The sequence below is a fragment of the Gymnoscopelus braueri genome, assembly GCF_963280865.1.
Source record: "Gymnoscopelus braueri genome assembly, chromosome: 1".
NCBI lineage: Eukaryota > Metazoa > Chordata > Actinopteri > Myctophiformes > Myctophidae > Gymnoscopelus > Gymnoscopelus braueri.
This window is the reverse complement of record NC_137603.1, coordinates 26,743,350-26,764,746: the sequence shown is the minus strand read 5'-3', so window position 1 is coordinate 26,764,746 and position 21,397 is coordinate 26,743,350. Positions and strand designations below refer to the sequence as shown.

The 21,397-nt window shown below is 42.3% G+C and overlaps 1 protein-coding gene across 1 annotated transcript in view; it reads right to left on the bottom strand.

Moving 5' to 3' along the window:
* Window positions 1–782: 782 nt before the first annotated feature.
* The window catches only part of lmo1 (LIM domain only 1), a 30,222-nt gene continuing 9,607 nt past the window's right edge, over window positions 783–21,397 (bottom strand). The window contains exons 2-4 of the mRNA XM_080435903.1: window positions 17,048–17,261; window positions 4,271–4,396; window positions 783–1,074 (exon numbers count right to left, since the gene is read on the bottom strand). Coding sequence (XP_080292029.1) covers window positions 969–1,074; window positions 4,271–4,396; window positions 17,048–17,261 — 446 coding nt within the window. The 3' untranslated portion in view covers window positions 783–968. The remainder of the gene's footprint in view (window positions 1,075–4,270; window positions 4,397–17,047; window positions 17,262–21,397) is intronic.

Here is a 21,397-nt window from a genome sequence, read left to right as displayed (position 1 = left end):
ATGTTTTCCCTCTCTAATTACTTACTGGTGCTTCAACAAAGTTATACGTTTTACTTGTTATTGTTATTTGATTTTTCTAAATTGTTTTGTTACTTAACTGTATGACACGGCTGAAGGACTGAAGGCCATAATATGCACTGCTCATGATGAATAGAATTGCAGACTTTTATTTCTTGACTAATTCACCCTCTTAATCAGATGGCAATTGGTGAAGCACGAGAGAGCTACTCATCTCATCTCACTGTCTTTCATGACACCTCCTTTTTCACAACAACACAGCTTAGAGAAGCATTCTTTTATTCCAAATAAAATCTTATTTTTTAAACAGCATTTCTAATTCCATCAGAACTCTGCAAAATGTAATAAAATGTGATTTGTTCCATCATGTTTTAAAAAGGACTTCAAATGTAGTTTCCTTTGCATGGCTTTTTACAGCGCTGTGGTTTTAGAGATGATTACATTTCAGCACATGGGCCAGCCTCCTTCAACAACTTTGGTTTGGTACAAGAGAGAGAGAGAAAAAAAAAACTCACTATGAACATTTAAGAATCTTTAATTCACACTAGTAATAAAATTGCATTACATTTCATAAAATAAATGTTCCAGTTTATATATACAGAGAAAACATACTGTACATACCCTCCAAGGAACCATTTCCAAAAGGAAAGAAATAAAATATAATAAACCCAAAACAAATTTCACAAAAACATACAAGCAATACAGTGCTCAGCTAAGCAGGCACAGCTGTACATCAAAACTTGTAACTGCTCAGTGTTGGGGTGTGGGAGGGGCAAAAAGTAGTACATTTACAATAGAGTCCTTAGGGACTGATAAAGGGGTTTTTTAAAAAGTATTGCAGACAGATGCTTGTCTCTTTCCAAGTGCAGCAGAACATCCATCTTGTGTGTGTGTGTGGAGCCGGGGGGGCCGAGGGGGGGGGGGGGGGGGGTCGCTGACACGGGGTCCCACTATTGAACCTGTGTCTCAAAGCTTCCATTCAGCTGCCCTTCCTCATAGTCCATTTGACACAGAATCATGTTGTTTTTTAGGAAAAACTTGTCCCCCACGCAAAACCTGTCGGCAGAAAAATACAAACACGACATACAAATGTTATAAAAAGACAAATTAGAATCATGACAAGAGTGCTGTGACACACTGACTGGCTGATTAGAATGGCTCTCTTCCGTGACAGTGACAGCACCTGATCACCATCGCTGCACCCCTTGCTTTCATTGTACACATTTGGCTCAGGAGTTTTCACCCAATGCTAAGTGACATTGTCCTTTGTCGGGAGATTCAAAGCCTGTTTTGATGGTCAACGTGTAGGCGTGGCTTCAAATAAAACTAGATTATAACCCCTTCATTTCAAAGCAGGCATACAAGAGGCCTGGCGCCCGCTGAAAGCAGGAGGGTCAACCTTCCCAGGCCTGGCAAAAAAAATGCACCGCCACCACAACAGTTTCCAAGGAAACCCTGCCACAGGGTAAGCCTTTCACACACCGTTTTTGGTGCCAGTACTCATGAATGTTTTCCCTCCAAAGTCTCAGAGTCAGTTGAAAAGGGAAAATAACACACAGCAGCCTGCCCTACTGATGTTGTCCTCTATGTATACGGCTGTTTGTTTGTGTGACACCGTAGGCGCAGCTAATGTGCCAGGCCTGGTTGAAGGATCGCAGTCGGGGTATTACTGTACCAGTTTAAACATTTGCCACCGTTTCTTCCAGCTAAGGAGAGAGCCTGCAATTTCATTTTCTTACATCCGCCGCTCACTATGGCAACTGAATTTGTTCTGTATAGAAGGTTAATGGTCTTTAGGCTGTGTGGAGGAACAGCGTCACAAAACCTCTCAGACATGAAAAGTAAAGCTCTGCTCTCAGGGCTGCATGTTCTTTATGCACAATGTATTGATGGGAAAATGCAATATTAGAAAGAGTATATGAGACCGTTGCTGTCGGGTGGAAACCTTGCATGTCCAAAACCATTCCTTTTTCACTGTGGGGACCACAGTCTAACAATCATTCGTTAAAATATAGGCGTTTCTTTGCTAAATAAGGGCGTGCCCTTCAAATGTGGGCATTTCACTTTTATATCAGCCGGCAAAAACAGGTGTGGCTTTGCGAAAAAAATGCATTTTCTGCTAAATGTGGGGGTGAAACCTTTGTGATGATTGGTTCGCTCTCGCTTCCCAAGTTCCCCTGCTCTGGAGGTGTGCGCGCGGTCCTCTCCATTCCGCCAGGCAGTAACCTCGCGTCAAACGGCGCTCCTCAGAGAGGCCGTTCCCTGCCCCCCCCCCCCCCTCCCTCCCCCCGACTGAGGGACTACCGTGTTTTCAGAAAAATATATATAAGTAGTTTAAATATGGAGTTACAAGGTTCTGCCTGACAGCAACGAAACATCAATTTACATCCATGTTCTCGCAGACTCGCTCCATGGAGATGCTTCTTTGTATAGTTTCTTTGTATAGTTTATTTTCAACCCTCTAAATAAAGAATTCAGAACAATTCCATGTGGCCTGACACGACTCTAAGAGCTGTACCACTTCAGATGCATGGGTTAATTTGGTAAACCTCAAGTTTATAATCACAGTTAGTTACAAAGGGACAAACGGCTGGCAGGCCAAAATTCAGATTTATCCAGACTTCTAGAGTCTGGTTGAAAACAATGTCATCACACAGCAGTGGTGGAAGTAATACTCAGATTTTTTACTAAGTCAAAGTAGCAATACCACGATATAAAAATACTCTTACAAGTAAAAAGGCCTGTATTCAAAATTTTACTTGAGTAAAAGTACAAAAGTAGTAGTCTTTTTCAAAAAAGTCATGATGTGACGCGATGTGAGATTGTAGATGGGCTATTTTCGAATAAATAGGGTTTAGGTGGTTAATTTATGTTTTGTAACAATAATCTAAATCTACAATGTAAATAGTAACTAAATTGGAGTAAATAGTGGAGTAGAAAGTACGATATTTGCCTCTGAGATGTAGTGGAGTAGAAGTTTAATAAAAAAACTACATATTCTAACTCAAGTAGTACTATAGACCGCCGAAGTCTGACGTCATTTACACATCCTTTGTTTGTCTACCTGGTTTGCAGTTTTCCACCCCCGTTCTGAATCCCATAGACGTATTGAATATCGCGTCAAATAAGAACTGTGTTCCAAAAATAAACACATGACCCCGGCGGGTTGACTCTTATGGATATGAAGCATCAACTGACGGTGAGAAAACGCTAATGTTACTTCCGCCGAATTAGTTACATTTTCGCCAGAAACAGACTGTATCAAATATAAGTGACTGACTATCATAAACGATACAGAACCTCCTCCCTGACAATAACGCCGACACGCGGTGTTTATTTTTGGACCACAATTCTTATATGAGACGATTCTAAGATGACCCAATGTTATTCTCCATAGAGAAATTACTTCCGCAAACCTGGGGATGAACGAGTGACGTCAGGACTTCGGTGCTCTATAGCGACTGCTTGGGACAACATCTGACCATACTGCAACACTTGACGTGACAGGTACCCCCGTTAGATCATTTTACAACATCCCGATAATCCCACCCCACACTGGAATGTGGACGTGCCGTTCTCGAACCCAAACCCATACAGAAGACGACGGTTAAGCGGTTAAAACGGCGGAGGTGCGCCGTTCGGCACCCAAGGCCGCTCGCCCGGGGGTGCCTCTCATGGCTCAATTCCGCTTCGGCTGACTCAGCGCCTGTTCGAGTTGCGTAACGATAGGGACAGAATTGTAAATCAACCCTGAAGTTCAGTGTTGCAGTATGGTCAAATCTGTCCACAGTCGTCACCCGTTTGGCGGTACGGGTGTGAGAATGCGTTGCAAAAAAATAGAAATAATCAAGTAAATGTACCTCAAAATTTTACTTAAGTGCAGTACTTGAGTAAATGTACCTCAGTTACTTTCCACCACTGTCAGACAGAGCAAATCTTTTTCATCTTAACCCATTAAGACCGGGAACGCATCTCGTGTCATTTTAAGATGTCTTTGGCTATTCAAAAATAGCAGCTCATAGGGCGGCACCGAGTGCCGCGCTATGAGCTTGTAGATCTGCTATTTTTGTATAGCCAAAGTATAAAATAATGGTTATAGCTCAAATCTATAATGACACCGATGCGTTCCCGGATTGAATGGGTTAAGAGGGAGACTGTTGAATGGCTTCTAACTAGCCAATAACCATTTCAGCACTCCATTGGACATTTAAAAATGGCAGTCACACGGCACAGTTCTGATCTCCAGCCTTACCTCTGGTTGCAAAGCTGACAGGCAAAACAGTCCAAATGGTAAACATTATCTCTGGCTCTCATCACCATTTCAAAGGCTGGGATCAGTTTACTGCAGGCGGCGCAGTTCCCCGTTGTACCAAAGAGCCTGAAAGACAGAGAGAGAACACAGGCTGAGATTAAGCTACCTTCCCTTTATGCCTTGATGCAAACAAAGAGCAAACAAAAAAGTAAAATGTCATAAAGATCCAGTGAAGGAATGCTGGGAGAAAAGGAAGAAAAACCCTGAATGCATCGGATGTAATACATAAATCTATCTTGGCACACACTGGGTATTTTTTTGTTAATGAGGGGTTACAAACATAGATGTTAATTCTTGGCTAATGATCTAATTAAAATGATCACATGGTTTTAATCTCCTCCTTCAAAGGCCTTCTCTTAGCACATTGCGAAAGCAGTGAATGCAGGTCTGAGGCAAACCAATTGAACTATTGAAAGTTTTCTTTAAAAACTGCAGCGCCTAATAAGTCTAGCTCCAACCAAAGCCAGCTGGATTTTACACAAGAGTCTAAATTCTATAATGTAGTCAAAAGTTGAAAAGAATTTGGTTACAAGGACACACTTTCTCTCTCTCTCTCTCTCTCTCTCTCTCTCTCTCTCTCTCTCTCTCTCTCTCTCTCTCTCTCTCTCTCTCTCTCCATATTTCCCTTGTTCACGGGAGATACTGAGAGAACGAAAGGAGATGTAACCTGGATGTTCGGCAGCGAACAGAATAGACACAACTGAAACATTGCTGCTGTTTGTTTAAGCTTATTAGGTAGGAGCCAAACGATGAAGGTCACAAACAGAGCAAAGAGGCACTGGCATAGAATTCTTCCTCCTAAAAGCAAGGGGAGCTCAAATGCTTCCCACAGTCAGATTTACATTTTCATTTTCCAAGCCCCTGGGCCCTGCCCCTAAGTTTAATTTGGAGATTCTGAATCACAGATAGACTTAAGCATTCTGCAGCAGGAACAGGGCCATTTCACAGCTTTGCAAGACGGGATGAGTTGGCAGCACAGTGTTGACGGTACATGTCGTGTATTTTGAACACAAAAGTTATAGGTCTCAGGCAGAAGAGGCAGAAACCTGATTGTTTAGTCCCTTTGATTTGGTTTGCCTTGTTACTGTAGTTAGCATCTATCTAGTGAACCCTACTTCTAATTAGGGCCTCTTGTCCAAGAGGAAGGTGAGGAAGGGGGGCTGTTATGTTCCTCAAGAGATGGATTCACAGGGTGTTAAACAGGCACATTGGTACTTACAGTTCCAGCAATGGTGGCAAGTATACCAACTCAAAAACACATGATGTGATGGCATAGAAAAGATCCTCACCAGTTCATAGATTAAACATTAACGTTAATGTCTTTACCATCATCTCCTCTGCTGCTGATCACACCATTAAATTCAGTGGCAACATGCAAGTTACATACAGTATACAATCTATTGAATCTAATGTATGGATAAGCTGACATTTCTGCCATGATGTTGCACACAACCTCCAGGGAAGCTCACCTCAGGAGCACTAATATAATGGTCCCACCCCTGGTTGACCGGGCCTGTAATACCATTAGAGTGGTTCTATTTAAGCTCTACAAGTCAAATTTGCATACTCTACACAGTCTAATGAACCAGACATTGTTTGGGTGGAGACTGACCTTTTTGTACATGTTTCAAAACACAGAGTTGCTTAAAGCATCTCAGCTTTGCAGAGCCATTTGCATGCAGTACGTGCAAGAAGCCCTGACTGGCTGTGGCACACTGATGTTACTCTTTTACAGTGCATAAGGAGCAGTAAGTAGGCATACAGTAGGTCGACCAGCTGCAGTGGTTAGTACCCTGAGATTGGGAGGTCGGGTTCGATCCCCGACCGGGTCACACCAAAGACTATAAAAATGAGACCCAATCATGCCTCCCTGCTTGGCACTCAGTATCAAGGGTTGGATTGGGGGTAAGTCCCTGCGACATACTAGCGTCATATCCAGAGGGTGTACTTGGACATCAAGCTGCCTCACGTGACAGAAACAGGAGACAGGCTCCTGCCCTATGGGCCACATGGCTCTGCAAGGCTTACTTACTTAAGTAGGTATACACAGAAACCTTCTGAGCAGAACATGAGCATTCATTTTTTTGTTATGCCAATTCCCTCCCATGCGCCACTGCTGACTCCTACAGTTGGTCTTGGGGAGGGTAAAGACTACCACGTGTCTCCTCCAATAAACATGAAGCCACCAGCCACTTCTTTTCACCTGCCTGTAAGGAGTTTCACCGGGACGGAGTAACTTATGCAGAGGGTCATACTGTCCTCCCCAGTTCAGCTCCCTGCTGAACAGGGACCCTGTAGAAGTCACTAGTGCAGCGACAGAGATCACCCTCCTTCTACCCGGCTTCCCACCCGCGAACACGGTCAATTGTGCTAGTTGGATGCACCACAGAGGAATCAAACCCCAGTCTCCACGGTGGTGGGCAGGAACTTTAATACCGCGCCACCCAGATGCCCACAACACACTGTATGCTTGTATGTCACAACATCTATTCCTAACAGAGGCAATTTGGTCTGAAGCCCACAGGTAGTAAGTGGACCCAGAGAGAGATCTATTTGTCCTTGGCTGACCTGATTCTTTTGCACTGCCATCAGACTGGGATGCCACTCCTTTGGAATAGGTTGGCCTTTGTCGGCAGATCTGCTCTGTGATTCACTCTCACAGGCAGGTAGAGAGAGAGAGAGGGAGGGAGAGAGGGAGAGAGAGACGGAGAGATAACATGCCATCAGCAAACTGCCTAATTGGCCTCCTTGTGCAAAACACACATAGATTTCTCACTCTCCCATTCTTGTTCCTGTGAAGGTGAAAGTCTTGAGAAACGGCCCCAGAGGAACTATAGTTATTAACTAATGTTGGTTAATTTTAGCTTGTGTACTGCAGCTCACTGAAAAGGCAAACAACACTCTGTCAAGGTCTTTAGCTCTAGCTGAAAGGCAACTACACCTGATTAACAGATATTACAATGAAATACAAATGCACAATCAGTCTATCATATTGGCGGAACGGTGGCGGTGGCGCAGTGGTTAGCACTGTTGCCTCATAGCAAGAAGGTCCTAGGTTCGAACCCTGCAGGGGTTCTTTTTCTGTGTAGTGTTAGCATGCTCTACCCATGTCTGAATGTACACTCCGGTTTCCTTCCACACCAAAAGACATGCATGCTAGCTACATATTGGTGCCATTGCCCTTGACCAAGATACTGGCATTACAACTGGAGTTGACCCCCGGGCGCTGCACTGTGGCTGCTCAGTCACTGCTCCTAAGTTGTTAGGATTGGTGAAATGGAGAGGACCCATGTCCCCAAGGGGTTAATACGTATATAACTACTTAACAACACAACATGTTCACGTCTTTAAACCACACGGCACGAGAACAGTGTGAGCATGAAAGTGCGTTTTTATGCCTGAATAGTAGCCTTATGCCTAGTAGCTGTGTTTTAGGCACAGGCTGAATTTTCCACCACTATCAACAAAACACCAAATGATGCATTTTCATTTATTTATTTATTTGGTTAAATAATATGTTGTATCCTAATTAAGTAAGTTTCATGGTGAAAATGAGGAAGCAGGCAGCTCAGGGTCACCAGACAGCCTATTAAGACACTTTGTGTTGGTGTTTCCTCTATTTTGGTAATTACTTGTACATGATCATGTTACTGCATGTAGTGTCATGTTTTACAAAGAACAGGCCCTGGTGGGGCAGCTTAGGGAAATGAAAGTCTTATGGAGTTTAGGTTTCTTTGTTATGCTGTCCGTTGATGCACTTTTACTTGTGTGGGCCGTGGATGATTTAGTCGCTTCCAGTAATGGGCTAAGATGCATTGCAAACTGCAGTGTGAACCATCTGCACTGTAAAATTCCGGGTGTTAATTTAACTCTAATTTAACTGAGAGTGTACAAATGACCGTCACCATAGAGTTATATATTATCTAGAGTGCGGACCGGAAATCCCCACCCATTCTTTTCAATAAAATTGCTCACCCAGCGCGTATACCCCTCCTTTCGGGTTAGGGCGCTCTGGTTTGATGACATCATGGGGCCCTTGTGCATGCGAAAAGGCCATTGTTGGTCAAAACCCTTTTCACTCATGTATTGTAGAGGGCCCCAACCGACCCAAACTTGTAATACCAAATGTGGCCACTTGGAAGGCTGCGCCTCAGAAATCCCCCCCTGGTTGGTGGGCTTGACCGTCACGGGTCCATTTGGTTACATTTTGTGCACTCTCAGCGTTACAAATGGATAGAGGATTTTACTGTGTAGAGAATGGAGAAGTATTGATTTAACACAGTGGACCAGCATTCACAACATAGGATACCTGGGATCATTTAGTCATGAATTAAAGATCATGAAATAATGACGGGAACAACATGTGGGACATGAAAGCTTTACTGTATATTTTGTGATAGCTCTCAAATTAGTGAGTTAACAGATTGGGTGGTACTGAAAGACTGTTTAAATAAGACCTAGTATGCATAGATCAGAGCAAAAGAGAATCCGTTGCGTGTACAGCTTTGTTGCTAGAGTGGGTCATCTATGTACAGTACATGAATTCACAGCACCCAGAAAGCTTTTTCAGAGAGCAGATGTGGATTGTGTTCGAACAACATTTATTCTTTTCATTTAGCTAAAATGCCATTTTATTCTGAATACTCATGTATTGTAATGACATGTGGCTGTCATTGTAAGAGTGCAGTGGCTCATGCAGTTTAATTTCCCCGGTCATTTGGATTAAATGAATCAACTCACAAAAGGAAGGAAAAAAGAAATCAGCAAGAATGCATTTTCTTTTCTCTCCATCATTTCTGTTCAAATGGTATGAATGGCAGGTTTGTGAAAAATATTAGGCCATTCCACATCATAGCTCCACATCATGCTGTATATGGCAGCCCCATCGTGTTTTTCTTAAGTAGTCATCAGTTTTATAACGGGGTTTGAGGCACAGAAAGTCTTAGTTTAAAATACAGGCATCAGTGGTTAATTTAAAGGGATTAGAGGGTTATAAATACTCATTTGGAAGGTCACCCACAAGCTGTGAGACACTACAACTTGGATTTCCAAGCACTAGATAAAGTGAAACCATGCATGGCCATTTAGCGGGTGACTTTCTAGGGAGCATGTTCAAGGACTTTCACATTTGATAATCTGTATTAAGATACAACCTAGTATGGTCAAACAGGTCGAACCGTTATAGAATACTGAAATACAGGGTTCTCAGTAAAAAACAGAAGAAATAAGACCTGCACAAAAATGTAAGGGTTTCGCTGCGGTCTCTTCGAAATCAACAACCATAACCTGAGAGGAATCAAATGAGGGTTGGAGGAGTTGCTGCTGCCTCACAACAACAGCAGCCAAAACAGGTAGTTCGATTTTAACTTTGTATTGAAGTAAATTTCAGTTTCATTTTAAATATACCGTTATTTGTCATTTGGTGGAGGAAGGTCAATCTTCTTTTTTTTAAGGAAAAATATATTTCTGTCAGAGGGAGAGTCACATCTTTTTTTTATTTAGAGCATTCTAAAATCCTCCATTTACCCCCTCATTCTAAATAATGAACAGTCCCTAACTAACATGAGCTGAAACAGAATTGACTATGATAAAATAAAATGGCTTGCCTCTACTATTCTATGCATTTCTCACTGTGTTATTAATGTCGGTAGCCTACTTCAGCTGTGTGAAGTTGCTGCTTTGGTAACTTCATCTGCTTGTCTTTATTGCTTCCCTCCCAGCCTTATATTTTCTACCTATTCCCTAAACTCTTTGAGGTTTTATTTCTCTGTGCAGCCAGGGTTTGTCAGATTTCATAAAGGGAAGAGCTGCTAATGCATGCGTAGCACGTTCTGACCTTCCCCAACAGTTGGGTGTTTTTGAAAGTCTAAAGCTTCCTGTTTAGATCTAAGACATGTTCCCAGGGAAGAGGAGCAACTGTTGTGGAAGGACAACTGTTTTAGTTCACAAAGTAAATGGGAAAGGATAGATGTAAAGCCCATTTGCCCAGATTGAACTGGCATCTTACTCCTGCTGTTTCTCTTGATGGTGGATACATTATTATTGCAAACGTGCATCCATTTGTTAAGATTAATTATGCTTCATTTTTGAAGTAGGAGACTGATGTGTTCTCCCTAATGTTAACTAGATAGAAGATTAAATGATTTCAGGCTTGAAGTCACAGTGATCAAAGTCATGACTGGTATGTGAACCTTTTTGGTGAGGTCAACAGATCGCCCCAGATATAAATGAAATGTCTAATTGAGCTATTGTTCTCCTTCATAATTAACGTGTGCTGCCAAATTGCTAACAAAGCCCAGGCTTTCTGAATAGAGGAAAGTTATTATCAAGTAGATTAACAAGCATATAGCCCCAGTAGCACCTCCTAGTGACTGTGCTGCTCCTTACACCAAACACGACCAAGTGCTTTGACTCACTTGCCATCCTAAGAGCCGCACGCTCGCTAGTGGGGCTAAAAAGTCAGGATAAAATGCCCTTCCAACAAACATCAAAAAGTGTAACTCCTTACCCTCCTTCAAAACCGCCAGAAATGAGCACCTTTGTAAATGGTCCTAGAAAAGCCCTCTAAGCTTAACACCAGAAATGCCCCCCCCCCGTACTGTACATGTACGTTCATTGCTACTATTGTTGATTATGTCTTGTTTATTATTGTATATTATTGTATGTCTTTAAATGCCTTAATGAATTGAATACACCAGACCACAATGGAAACAAGCCCCAAGGGCTTTTTGTGTTATCATTTTAACAATCATTGTAAACCGTACCTCTGTACAAATTGCAAACTGTCAATAAAGTACTCACTCACTCACTCACTCACTCACTCACTCACTCAATCAATCAATGAAACAATGAAACAATCAATCAATATGTATAGCACATAAATCAGGTGCAACTTAATGCGCTTCACAGAAAAGAAAGATTAAAAAGAAAGGAAATGTAATAGTTGGACATGAAAATACATTAAAAGCAAATGAAACCAATGAAAATAACCTAGGTAAAAGCAATGCTAAGCCTATAAAACTACTGTTGAGATAGAATTCAGGGAGATGTTTATGACTAAGGTACTGTAGTAGAGTACTGTGTGTGTGTGTGTGTGTGTGTGTGTGTGTGTGTGTGTGTGTGTGTGTGTGTGTGTGTGTGTGTGTGTGTGTGTGTGTGTGTGTGTGTGTGTGTGTGTGTGTGTGTGTGTGTGTGTGTGTGTGTGTGTGTGTGTGTGTGTGTGTGTGTGTGTGTGTGTGTGTGAATAGTGAGTTCAAGAGAGTAGAAGTGCATTCATGATGGTGCTAATGCTACTGAAGGACATACACAGATGGAGCTCCTATCATAATTAATGTGCACATGGCAGAGCTCCAAACCCACGGAAATAAAGGAAGTGTGTTTCATCCACCCTCTTGTCTTTAATTAACTGCAGCTCTGTGCAGGAGGCTAATTCAATGCAAGGATTCAACTTCATTACTGCAGGTTAGGAGAGCCGTCATCTCACCACACAGACCAAGGAAGGGAGAGTGGAGATTGCATCAGCTACTTTTAAAACTTTCAGCTAAAACTCTTCTCTGTGTGCAAGGCAAGATTTTTTTTGTTCTCTTTTGGATAATAGAATTTGTCCCAAGCATCTTTAGCCATTAGCCTAAGTGCTACGCATGTGTCTAAAGGCTGAAGAGCAGATGAGCAGATTTCATAGGGCCAACCGAAGCAAAACACAGCACTTTTTTCCCTCTTATTTATTCTCGTTTTAGTATTTTCATTGCATCGCTTCACTTCCCATTCTCTCTGGTTTCTTCTCCCCTTTACCCACTCTCTGCATGTCATTGTTGGGACTTACTGGGAAAAAAAACAGCTTCTGCCCTATTCTTTACTCCTGGTTCCCCTTCTTCTTTGGTTTTCAACAGTATTTTGTTGTTTTTTTCTGTTGTGTCGAGCATGTACGACAATTAGACGCCATAGCATGTATCTACCCTGGTTCCATTTTGTTCTTTGCGTCTGTTGCTATGACATGGCTCCACCCCACTAATGGTACGAACATCAATCACCCAGGAGTAGAGCCCATCTTCGAAAGCCTAATTTATGCTCCGTAGTCTGACGGTGTCGTGTGCGTAAATAGCAGACCTACAAGCTCACAACGTGCCACATCCGTGCCGCGTTGTGAGCTTGTAGGTCGGCTATTTTCAACGCGCGACACAGTCATGCGACAGAGCATAAATTAGACTTCTGGGGATCGTATTTTACTAAGTCACAACTCTGAGGTTCAATCATTTGTTGCCCTCTCTTGTCATTTGTCCATTTATTATTACCTCATCTGCACCATCTGCCCCTTCTGGAGGCAACAGTGAGTCTTGGTGGGCCCTCCCTCACCGCATCTTAACTGCATTAACTGTGGGTGGGAGCTGATGGATGGTGATGGTCTATCTCAACATCATGTGCCTAAGCCCCTCTTGGGTGGACTGCAGGCTGCATGGCTAGACCTGGGTGGGGTGGGGAGGGGGTGGATTTATATGACATCCATTTATATGAGATCCATGGGTGAGGCAGAGAATTGGGGCTGGCTCTCTTCAGTTTAAATTCTGAGAGTAAGTGTAACTCGCTCACTTCCTCTAGGCCTACTAATTGTACAATTATCTTATGAATTATTTATTTTTAATCTACAGCTCCTTTTGATCTCATGCACGTCCCTTTTTTTGCATTGTCATCACAAGTCCACAGTACGCCATTATTAACCACATAAGCCTGATTTATAGTTTGTCGTACGAGCTGATCTACAAGCTCGCAATGCGAGGCCGTCGTGCCGTTTTATAAGCTTGTAGATCTGCTACTGAAAAGTATAATGACTACAACTATAATGACATGCCCAAAATAGGGACGGCAGATTGAAAGTGGTTGATCCAGCATATTAACATACAACTGCCCCCATTTCTAACATTAACCCATTCAATCCGGAAATGCATCTCTGTCCTTTTAGGTGTCTTTGGCAGATATACAAGCTCACAGCGCGGAACCGAGTGCCGCGCTATGAGCTTGTAGATCTGCTATTTTTGAAAAACCTTGAAAATGTTTCCAAATCTTTGAATGTATATATTTTTTTAAAGAGAACATTTGTAGTCAAATGTCTCAACAAATGTCTTTTTCTGAAAAACTATTGTTGCTATAATATCAGTGGTGCTCAAACTTTTTCTTGTCCAGGACCACCCAAAATTATGTTTTTGGCCGCCGATCCCTATCAAAATATGTTGTTCCATGGACCCCCCCGCCCAGAAGCAAAAATTTGAGTTAAAAATGTAGTTTGAAAAAAATTCAAAGATTTGCTCATTTTTTATTGTGATCTGCCATTTTCAAAAATAGCAGATCTACAAGCTCGTAGCGCGGGAGCTTGTAGAGCTGCTATTTTTGAATAGCCAAAGTATAAAAAATAGTTATAGCTCAAATCTAAAAATGACACAGATGCGTTCACCGGATTGAATGGGTTAAATTAGAATCAGGATTACAGTCCCTCCCTCTTGAATTAACGCTTCACATTCCTACTGAGCCAAGTCAACCCTGGTGGGCAGCAGCAGCAGCGGTGTGCCACAGAGGTATAGTGGAGAGAAGAAGAAGAAGAGAGACGATAGGTGAGATGAGCGAGAGCACACAGTGCAGGGTGCAGAGATTCAGGAGGAGGCCCCCGGGCAGCAGGGGTCTCTAAGCTGGTCCCGAGGGGCCTCCCTCTAGGATATAAATGGTGGGATCTCATTGGGTAAAAGCCCCAGGGAATGTGACTTAACGCCAAGGAAATGATCATGTTTAATTTAGCAAGCAGATGGCAGGGGGAAGTGATGTGGGAGAGGGGGGGGGGGGGCATGGAGCCACAGACACACACAAGGCTGCCCTGGAGGTTTCCCACAGCCCTACAGCTAACTGGTGCCACTGAGACCCAGTTGACACCATGACAAGAGACTTCTCTGTACATGTAAACACAGAGGAAAAAGAGGGGAATATGACCAATATCACATCACAACACATGGTAAACATTAAAGGGTCTACCATGAATTAAAAAAATTGTAATAATATTTAATATCATATTGTTTATGTCCCTCAAACGTTTTTCAAAGGTTTGAGCCTAAATCAAGCCTCAGATATACTCATTCCAACTAACTTCTCTCTGGCTTATAAAGCACTTTCACCTGCAATACCACATTGTCCTGTTTGGCACGGGGCGCTATTGAGCCAGTTTGTATGCATGTTATCTCCTGGTTCTGTGTGGAAAAAAATAAAATAAAAAATAAGAAAAAAATAAGAAAAATAAAACAATTAAAAAAAAGATTATTATTATTATTTGTTTTGGTTGGAACTGAAAAACGGGAGGAATTGTTCCCTGACGTGACGTCACGTCAGGGACCAAATCAGTTTGGCCTGTTTTGAGACCAATTTACAGAAAACCCCAGATTTGCTGTGAAAGCCTGAGTGTTCAAACTGGGGTATTTTTGAGGATAGAAGAGAGGTAGGGGAGACCAAAAACACACAAAAAATTAGAAAAAGTAAAAATTCATGGTGTAGACCCTTTAACGCATTCAATCCGGGAAGGTAACACTCTGTCATTTTAGATTTCTTTGGCTGCTCAAAAATAGCAGATCTACAAGCTCATAGATCTTGTAGATCTTGTGGATCTGCTGTTTTTGAAAAATCTAGAAAATGTGTGCAAATCTTTGAATATGTATTCTACAAATGTCTTCTTAATCCTAACGTTTGTAATGTTGCTATATCAGTGGTTCTCAAACTTTTTCATGTCAAGGACCCCCAAAATGATATGTATTTGACCGCGGCGCCTCCTGAGCCCTATGTCAAAATAAGCGAAACATGACAGTAGTTTTACTACTTTTTAAAAATGGCATATAATGACGGCATAAATAGGGACGGCAGGTTGAAAGTGATTAATTGGCATACATCTTGTCACAACATACTCTAAAACAAAACAGTCTCTTCATATTCTGTACCACAACAGCCTGGGAGAAAACAACTTGAAGCATGAAGCACGCCTTCATTGTAAGGTTAATATTAAAGCTATAATCCGGGACTCATGTCATTTTAACCGAGTACGTTAATAAAGTATAACTAGCACATCTACTGTGGTTGTGATGTAGCTACTCTTCCAATGAGAAACTTCAACCCAGGTACCGCTAGGAGCAGTTGAAATGTATTTTCTGGGGATAAATTTTTTCATCAAATGTACTTTTTTTCAAAATTTTAAACAGAACACCAAGGCATCTCAGACGGCACTCTAAAGGGAAACGCTGATGTAGGACACCTACCGGTTGACATTGTCAGTAAAGTTTGACGCAGGTGGCGGAGGGACCCCCTTTTTTCTGCCTATTCGTTAACCCTTATATGCCTATTCGTAACCTTAACCTTAACGTCACAAAAACTATGCTTAAACCTAATCTCAAAGCCACGCCCATCCAAGGCAAAAACCCCGGAAAAGAGGGAGACTCATGTACATGCGCCGCCATCTTTATTGTAGTTTGGACATAATTGCGATTACTTCTCTCCATCGTGAGAGGGAGACGATGGACATAAAAGTGACGAATTGTAGCTTTAAAATATTTAATTTGTATATGTTATTCATCATGGTGATAGTCCACTGCCCGTGAGTAGAAACTTTGCATAATGGCTCTAGTGTTTATTTGTTTCAACCACCACAATAACCAGAGATTTATAAGGTACAGGCAGTTGGAGGAAAGCTTTTATTTAATTAAAGTGAGATGCCACCATCCAACAACATGTGCTCAGAAAATGAACCTATTGTGAAATATTCTGCTAATTAAGTCTCCAAAGACCTGCAATGAATTTGCCTGTAGCCATGGTACGTCAACATCATGGTATCACGATCCAGCTACACAAATTCTAGTCACAATAACACGAAGAACCCACTGACCAGGCAATTACCATATTTAAAACAGGTGAACGTGTATGAAATTAAGCAATCATCTTAAGATTAGCATGTTGATTGACAGTTATATAGCATTTGGAAGCTTTTCCCAGACGTTAAGTGATGCATGCGAGTAGAGACTGAACCCAGTTCCACAGTGATAGGTCTGAACAGAATGTTTTTGTAACAGGATGTTGTAACAGACCACACAGCAAAATCTTCAGTGTTCATTTAACTCTTGAGATCCTTACACTGTCAAGAGTAATCAGTAGGTTTCATGTCCTAACCGGGATTCAAAATCGAAACACAGGTCTTCTGCATGGAAGACCAAACTTCTACCACTCTTCCAATATGGAGTCCCTGCTTGTCCAAGGGAGATATTGCACTCATGAGCTTCAGACAGTACTACTTGTCAACCAATAGTGTCCTACCCAACACTGGGGTCTTAAGTTCTAATTGGAAGATTAGGCCACCTACAACCGCTGTAGATGTGCTAGTTATAATGTATTAACATACTGTACTCTACCATACAGATTGGTTAAAATAACCTTTTATTCATTCAAATAAGTTCCGGAATACAGATTTAAAGGAACCCTGTGACCGAGTATCTCACAGACGCTGATTATGATACTTAACAGCCACTGCGCAGTAAAATCTTGAGTGTTATTTTAAACCTGAGAGTGTACAAATGGAACCAAATTGACCCGTAAGGGGTTCCATTTGTACACTCTCAGAGTGAATTAATGCTGTGGCGTGTGTGTGACATAACCTTTATCGTGTTCTGTTGTGAGGGCAGAGGTGCCTGTATGTGTGTCTCTTACCTCAGGTAGTCCCTGCGACAGAGGATGAGGTTGGCTTTAGTGTAGAGGGTGGAGCCCACCTCCCCCAGGCGGCAGTCACAGCAGGCACATTTCAGACAGTCCTCATGCCAGTATTTGTCCAGGGCCTTGAGCAGGTAGCGGTCTTTAATCTTCCGATTGCAGCCTGCACACCCCTTCTGTTTCCCTTTGGGCTGGACGGAGAGCATCGGCACACCTGTAGCGATAAGGAGACAAACGGCCACGCGTGATTTACTGCCCAGGAACACCAGTGACTTTTCCTGTTCTCTCTCTCTCTTTTTTTTTTTCTCCCTTCGATAAGCCGGCTGCTTTCTGGAGGCGCCGGTCGGAGCCTGGCCTCGCGGACGGCCACAGCACACTGCCTCCCCTGCTTCATATGCATTAAAGAAAACATTCTTCCATGTAGATAGTCACACAGGTCACATTGGACTACAAACCAACCCCTCGCTTGTTAAACAAGAACATGCTGTAATACATGGAACAAAAGTTGCACGATAGCTCACAGTGGGCTTTCAGAGCAAAAGGACACGGCAGCAGAGTTTTTTTTTTAGAACACACAGTGTTCATTTTGCTTACTATGGTATTTACAGCATGCTGTATAGTATGTTAGTCACCTAGCATTTCATCAAAGCTCATTTCACTCAACTGTCCACAGCTGTAAAAGCTTCTCATGGGCTTTGTTTGGTATAGATTAACATTAACCTTTTAAAAAGCCTCTGACCACAAAAACGCTGCTACCAGACCCCAGTGAGATATGTTATGGCCTAAGTGCCTTTCAGCGCGCACTTACTCTCTTTCATACATACACACAATGTCTCTCTCTACGACACACACACACACACACACACACACACACACACACACACACACACACACACACACACACACACACACATATGCACACGCACACACAGACTTCCCTGCTCGCAGCATTACAGCCTTTCCTCCTTTTACACTTATCTGTGCTCATGTGTCGGCAACAAGCGGGCCTAAGTAACCAAACCCGCAAATTGCCCCGCTGTCACGCAGGTCCCCTTTAAGTGTGCCTTTTAGCCTCCTAAAGGACAAATAAAGTCCATTTAATAACGGCACTAAACACTAATAGTGTATGTGTGGCTGACATTTGTGTTTGGACTAAAAGCCCCCCTCAGGCCACTGCTGGTACAGAGGCAGGGGCACGCTGCTCCCCTCTGTAGCACTAACAGGTCTGCCACAGCTGAAAGCACAAGACAACAGCTCTTAAGACACTCTCACACACTGAGCTATTGATCTGTCTAACAGAACACACAGTGGACGCCACTTGCCACTCTACTTTCCAAAACACATTTCTCTATGAAAAGGAGAAATAAAAAAATGCTGGACACTATCTGCATCAACGGGGGGGCTTCGGTAGACATTTTGTATGTTGGGGTATCTGTGAAAGCCCCATCAACAAAAACCTATGCTGTTTACTTTAAAGGTACGATAGTTTCACACGATAGGTCACAGTCTTGGTTCCGTTGTTGCTTTACACAAGTGTGCTTGTACTTACACATGTTGTATTCGTAACATGGCTTGTCTAGACCTAATATACTGTAGGTATTAATAATAGTCAAGTAATGGTGCTCTGCAGTTGTATGAGGGAGAGCGTGAATGGGGTCAGTGTGCAGTAGCATTTGTGGTTCACTCGGTGATAAACAGAGCCTCTGGTGGTAATAAGGGAGTGCTTCACTCGGCACTCTCCCTATTTTTCCTCTGAGCTTGTCAAGTATTTTCACTTCAAAAAAAAGAAAGAAAAAAGAAACATACCACTTTTCTCATAGTAGTTCTTTGGAAGAGCAAAGCACGTTTAACCCCAACGCCCCCCCGCCCCTGCCGTTCTTTTTTCTTCCACTCGCGTGGCCATGTGCACAGATGGACTCACAGAAAGTACCTTATTGGAACCAGATTTGCTCGGCAAATTTTTGGCCATCCACACATCAGTAATGCTATGAATGTAATATAATTAGCATTTCCCCTTTTAAAGCGAAGGAGAAAGAGAGAAGAGAGCTTGTTAGTCAAATTTATGGCTTTGGTTTGTGTGTGAGTTAGTGCTCTGGTGGTGTTGAGCCGTCCTATTTCTTTATCAGAAGTGGGAAGGGGAGGCTAATTGGTCCAGTGCTGGTGATGGGAGCCATCAATTAGTGTTCCGCCTGCCCTCCAACTCCCTCACCTCCTCCCTCCCCAAAACAGGCCCCTTGAAGCTGGCACATTAGGATCACAAAACCCGCTATAAATACCAATGTTCGGTGTAAATGAAGCTAAAAAGCTTCAAATTCAAGCCACACTAGCTGAGGGCGGTCTCTCTCTCTCGCTACCTGCATTTCATGGCTTGTTAGGGGAGCTCTCTGCAGGTATGCCAACAGTGCTCGCCTGTCAGGCTTCTACAGAACTAAAAACAGTCTTAATGAGCAGAGAGAAAATACCTGTGTGTGTGTGTGTGTGTGTGTGTGTTATGTTTGAGAACATGTGCGACGCAAAAGAATCAGGTTGCTGCAATTCCCTTGGGGATCACACAAAACCTTTAATTTGCCTTTTATGACAGCTAATTAGTTATTCTACTCAAAATCTTTGCTTTAAATAAGAGAACTAATTATACACAAAGGTCGTTCCCCCACCTCCACCGAACGACTCCTAATTGGTTTAGACCACCATGCCGCCATATACCCCTTAAACACATCTCGTGTAATGTGTTTTTACATTTTACTGTACAAAGGCCACAGCTTTAACCCTTTTCAGAATGACTGTATGTACTGTAGAGCTCCCCCCCGCCCGGTTGGACTCACGCACCTTTTGTTCCAAAACCTGCACAGTGCCATTAAAGTGACAATGCTCCACTCCTTAGCATAACCCAGATTTTTTCAGATTGCAGTTAGTTTGACACCCCTTTCTTCTGCATACCTGTACACTACACCGTGGTCCTGTGGGCCCTGCTGCGAAGAGACGGCTCAACACAGAGGAAACAAGTCTAACTGGGTAACTAGTATGCACATTGATCTGATCCTCGTGTCTGTCGCAGGGAACAAACAAAAAGGCGTGATGTCTTGTACCACAAACCAGCTTTCTGGAAAAGAGCTTTAATAGCGGTGTAGCAGGCAGTGACTCAAAACTTTCTAAACAAAGACTAGTGACAAGAAAACGATTGTGTGAGGAAAATGTCTTGTCAATTCCCTTAATGCCACGAGACATCCTCTCGCACCTGTCACCGCTCTGGGTAAAAACGTGAAATCGTGGAGTACAGGAACAGAACCTCCCAGGCTCACTATATACCACCGAGAAGGAAAAGTTGCATTATGAAAGGAAGGAGCACTTAATCCAATCCATTTAACCCTTTAAGACCGGGAACGCATCTGTGTAATTTTCTGATTTATTTGGCTATTCAAAAATAGCAGATCTACACGCTCATAGCACGGCACCGAGCTTGTAGATCTGCTATTTTTGAAAATATTTTTTTTTAAAGCAAATATTTGTAACTCAAATCTTTGCTTCTGGGGGATTCTATGTCTTCTAAATCCTAGCAGTTATTTTTTTCTTTTTCTTTTTTTTTACTTATGTTGCTATAATATCAGTGGTTCTCAAACTTTTGTCATGTCAAAGACCCCCAAAATTATATGTATTTGACTGCCGACCCCCATCTCAAAATATTTTGTTCCAAGGACCCCCCGAAGCAAATATTTGAGATTTGAGTTAAAAACGTTTGCTTTAAACAAAGTATATATTCAAAGATTTGCACAACATTTTCAGGATTTTTCAAAAATAGCCAAATAAATCTTAAAATGACAGATGCTTTCCCGGTCTCAAAGGGTTAACTGATACAAGTGCCACTGACCTTCCAGTGCCATTCGATGTCACCTAAATGCATACCTCTCCACGTCATGATTCATATTCCAACAGAAGATGCTTTTTTTTTTTATCCTTGAAGTGGAATGAAGGCACTTGCCTTGGCAAAGTATCCTTTCTGGGAAATAATTTGATTTGCCATTAGCACCGACTGTTAGGTTGTCATCTCTTTTTTTCTTTTTTTTATAAGACGTTATCTAAAAGAAAATATGTACAGTGAGGTTTTTTCCCCTCCCAAGGAATCTGTCAGTACCATGTACTTTCCATTATAGAGATAGCATCCGATTTCTGTTACCCCATTTCAACTTCCATCTTTAAAGCTATCTAAAAATCAAATCAGTGTGCTAACCTTTTTGATATATTTAAGGTTTAAAAGGAAAATAAGCCGTTTGGAGCACTCAAGGAAGCATTTTGAAAGCACTGAAATGCAATTATCACATATGCATGGTTAAAGCCTACATTTCCTCAGATTAG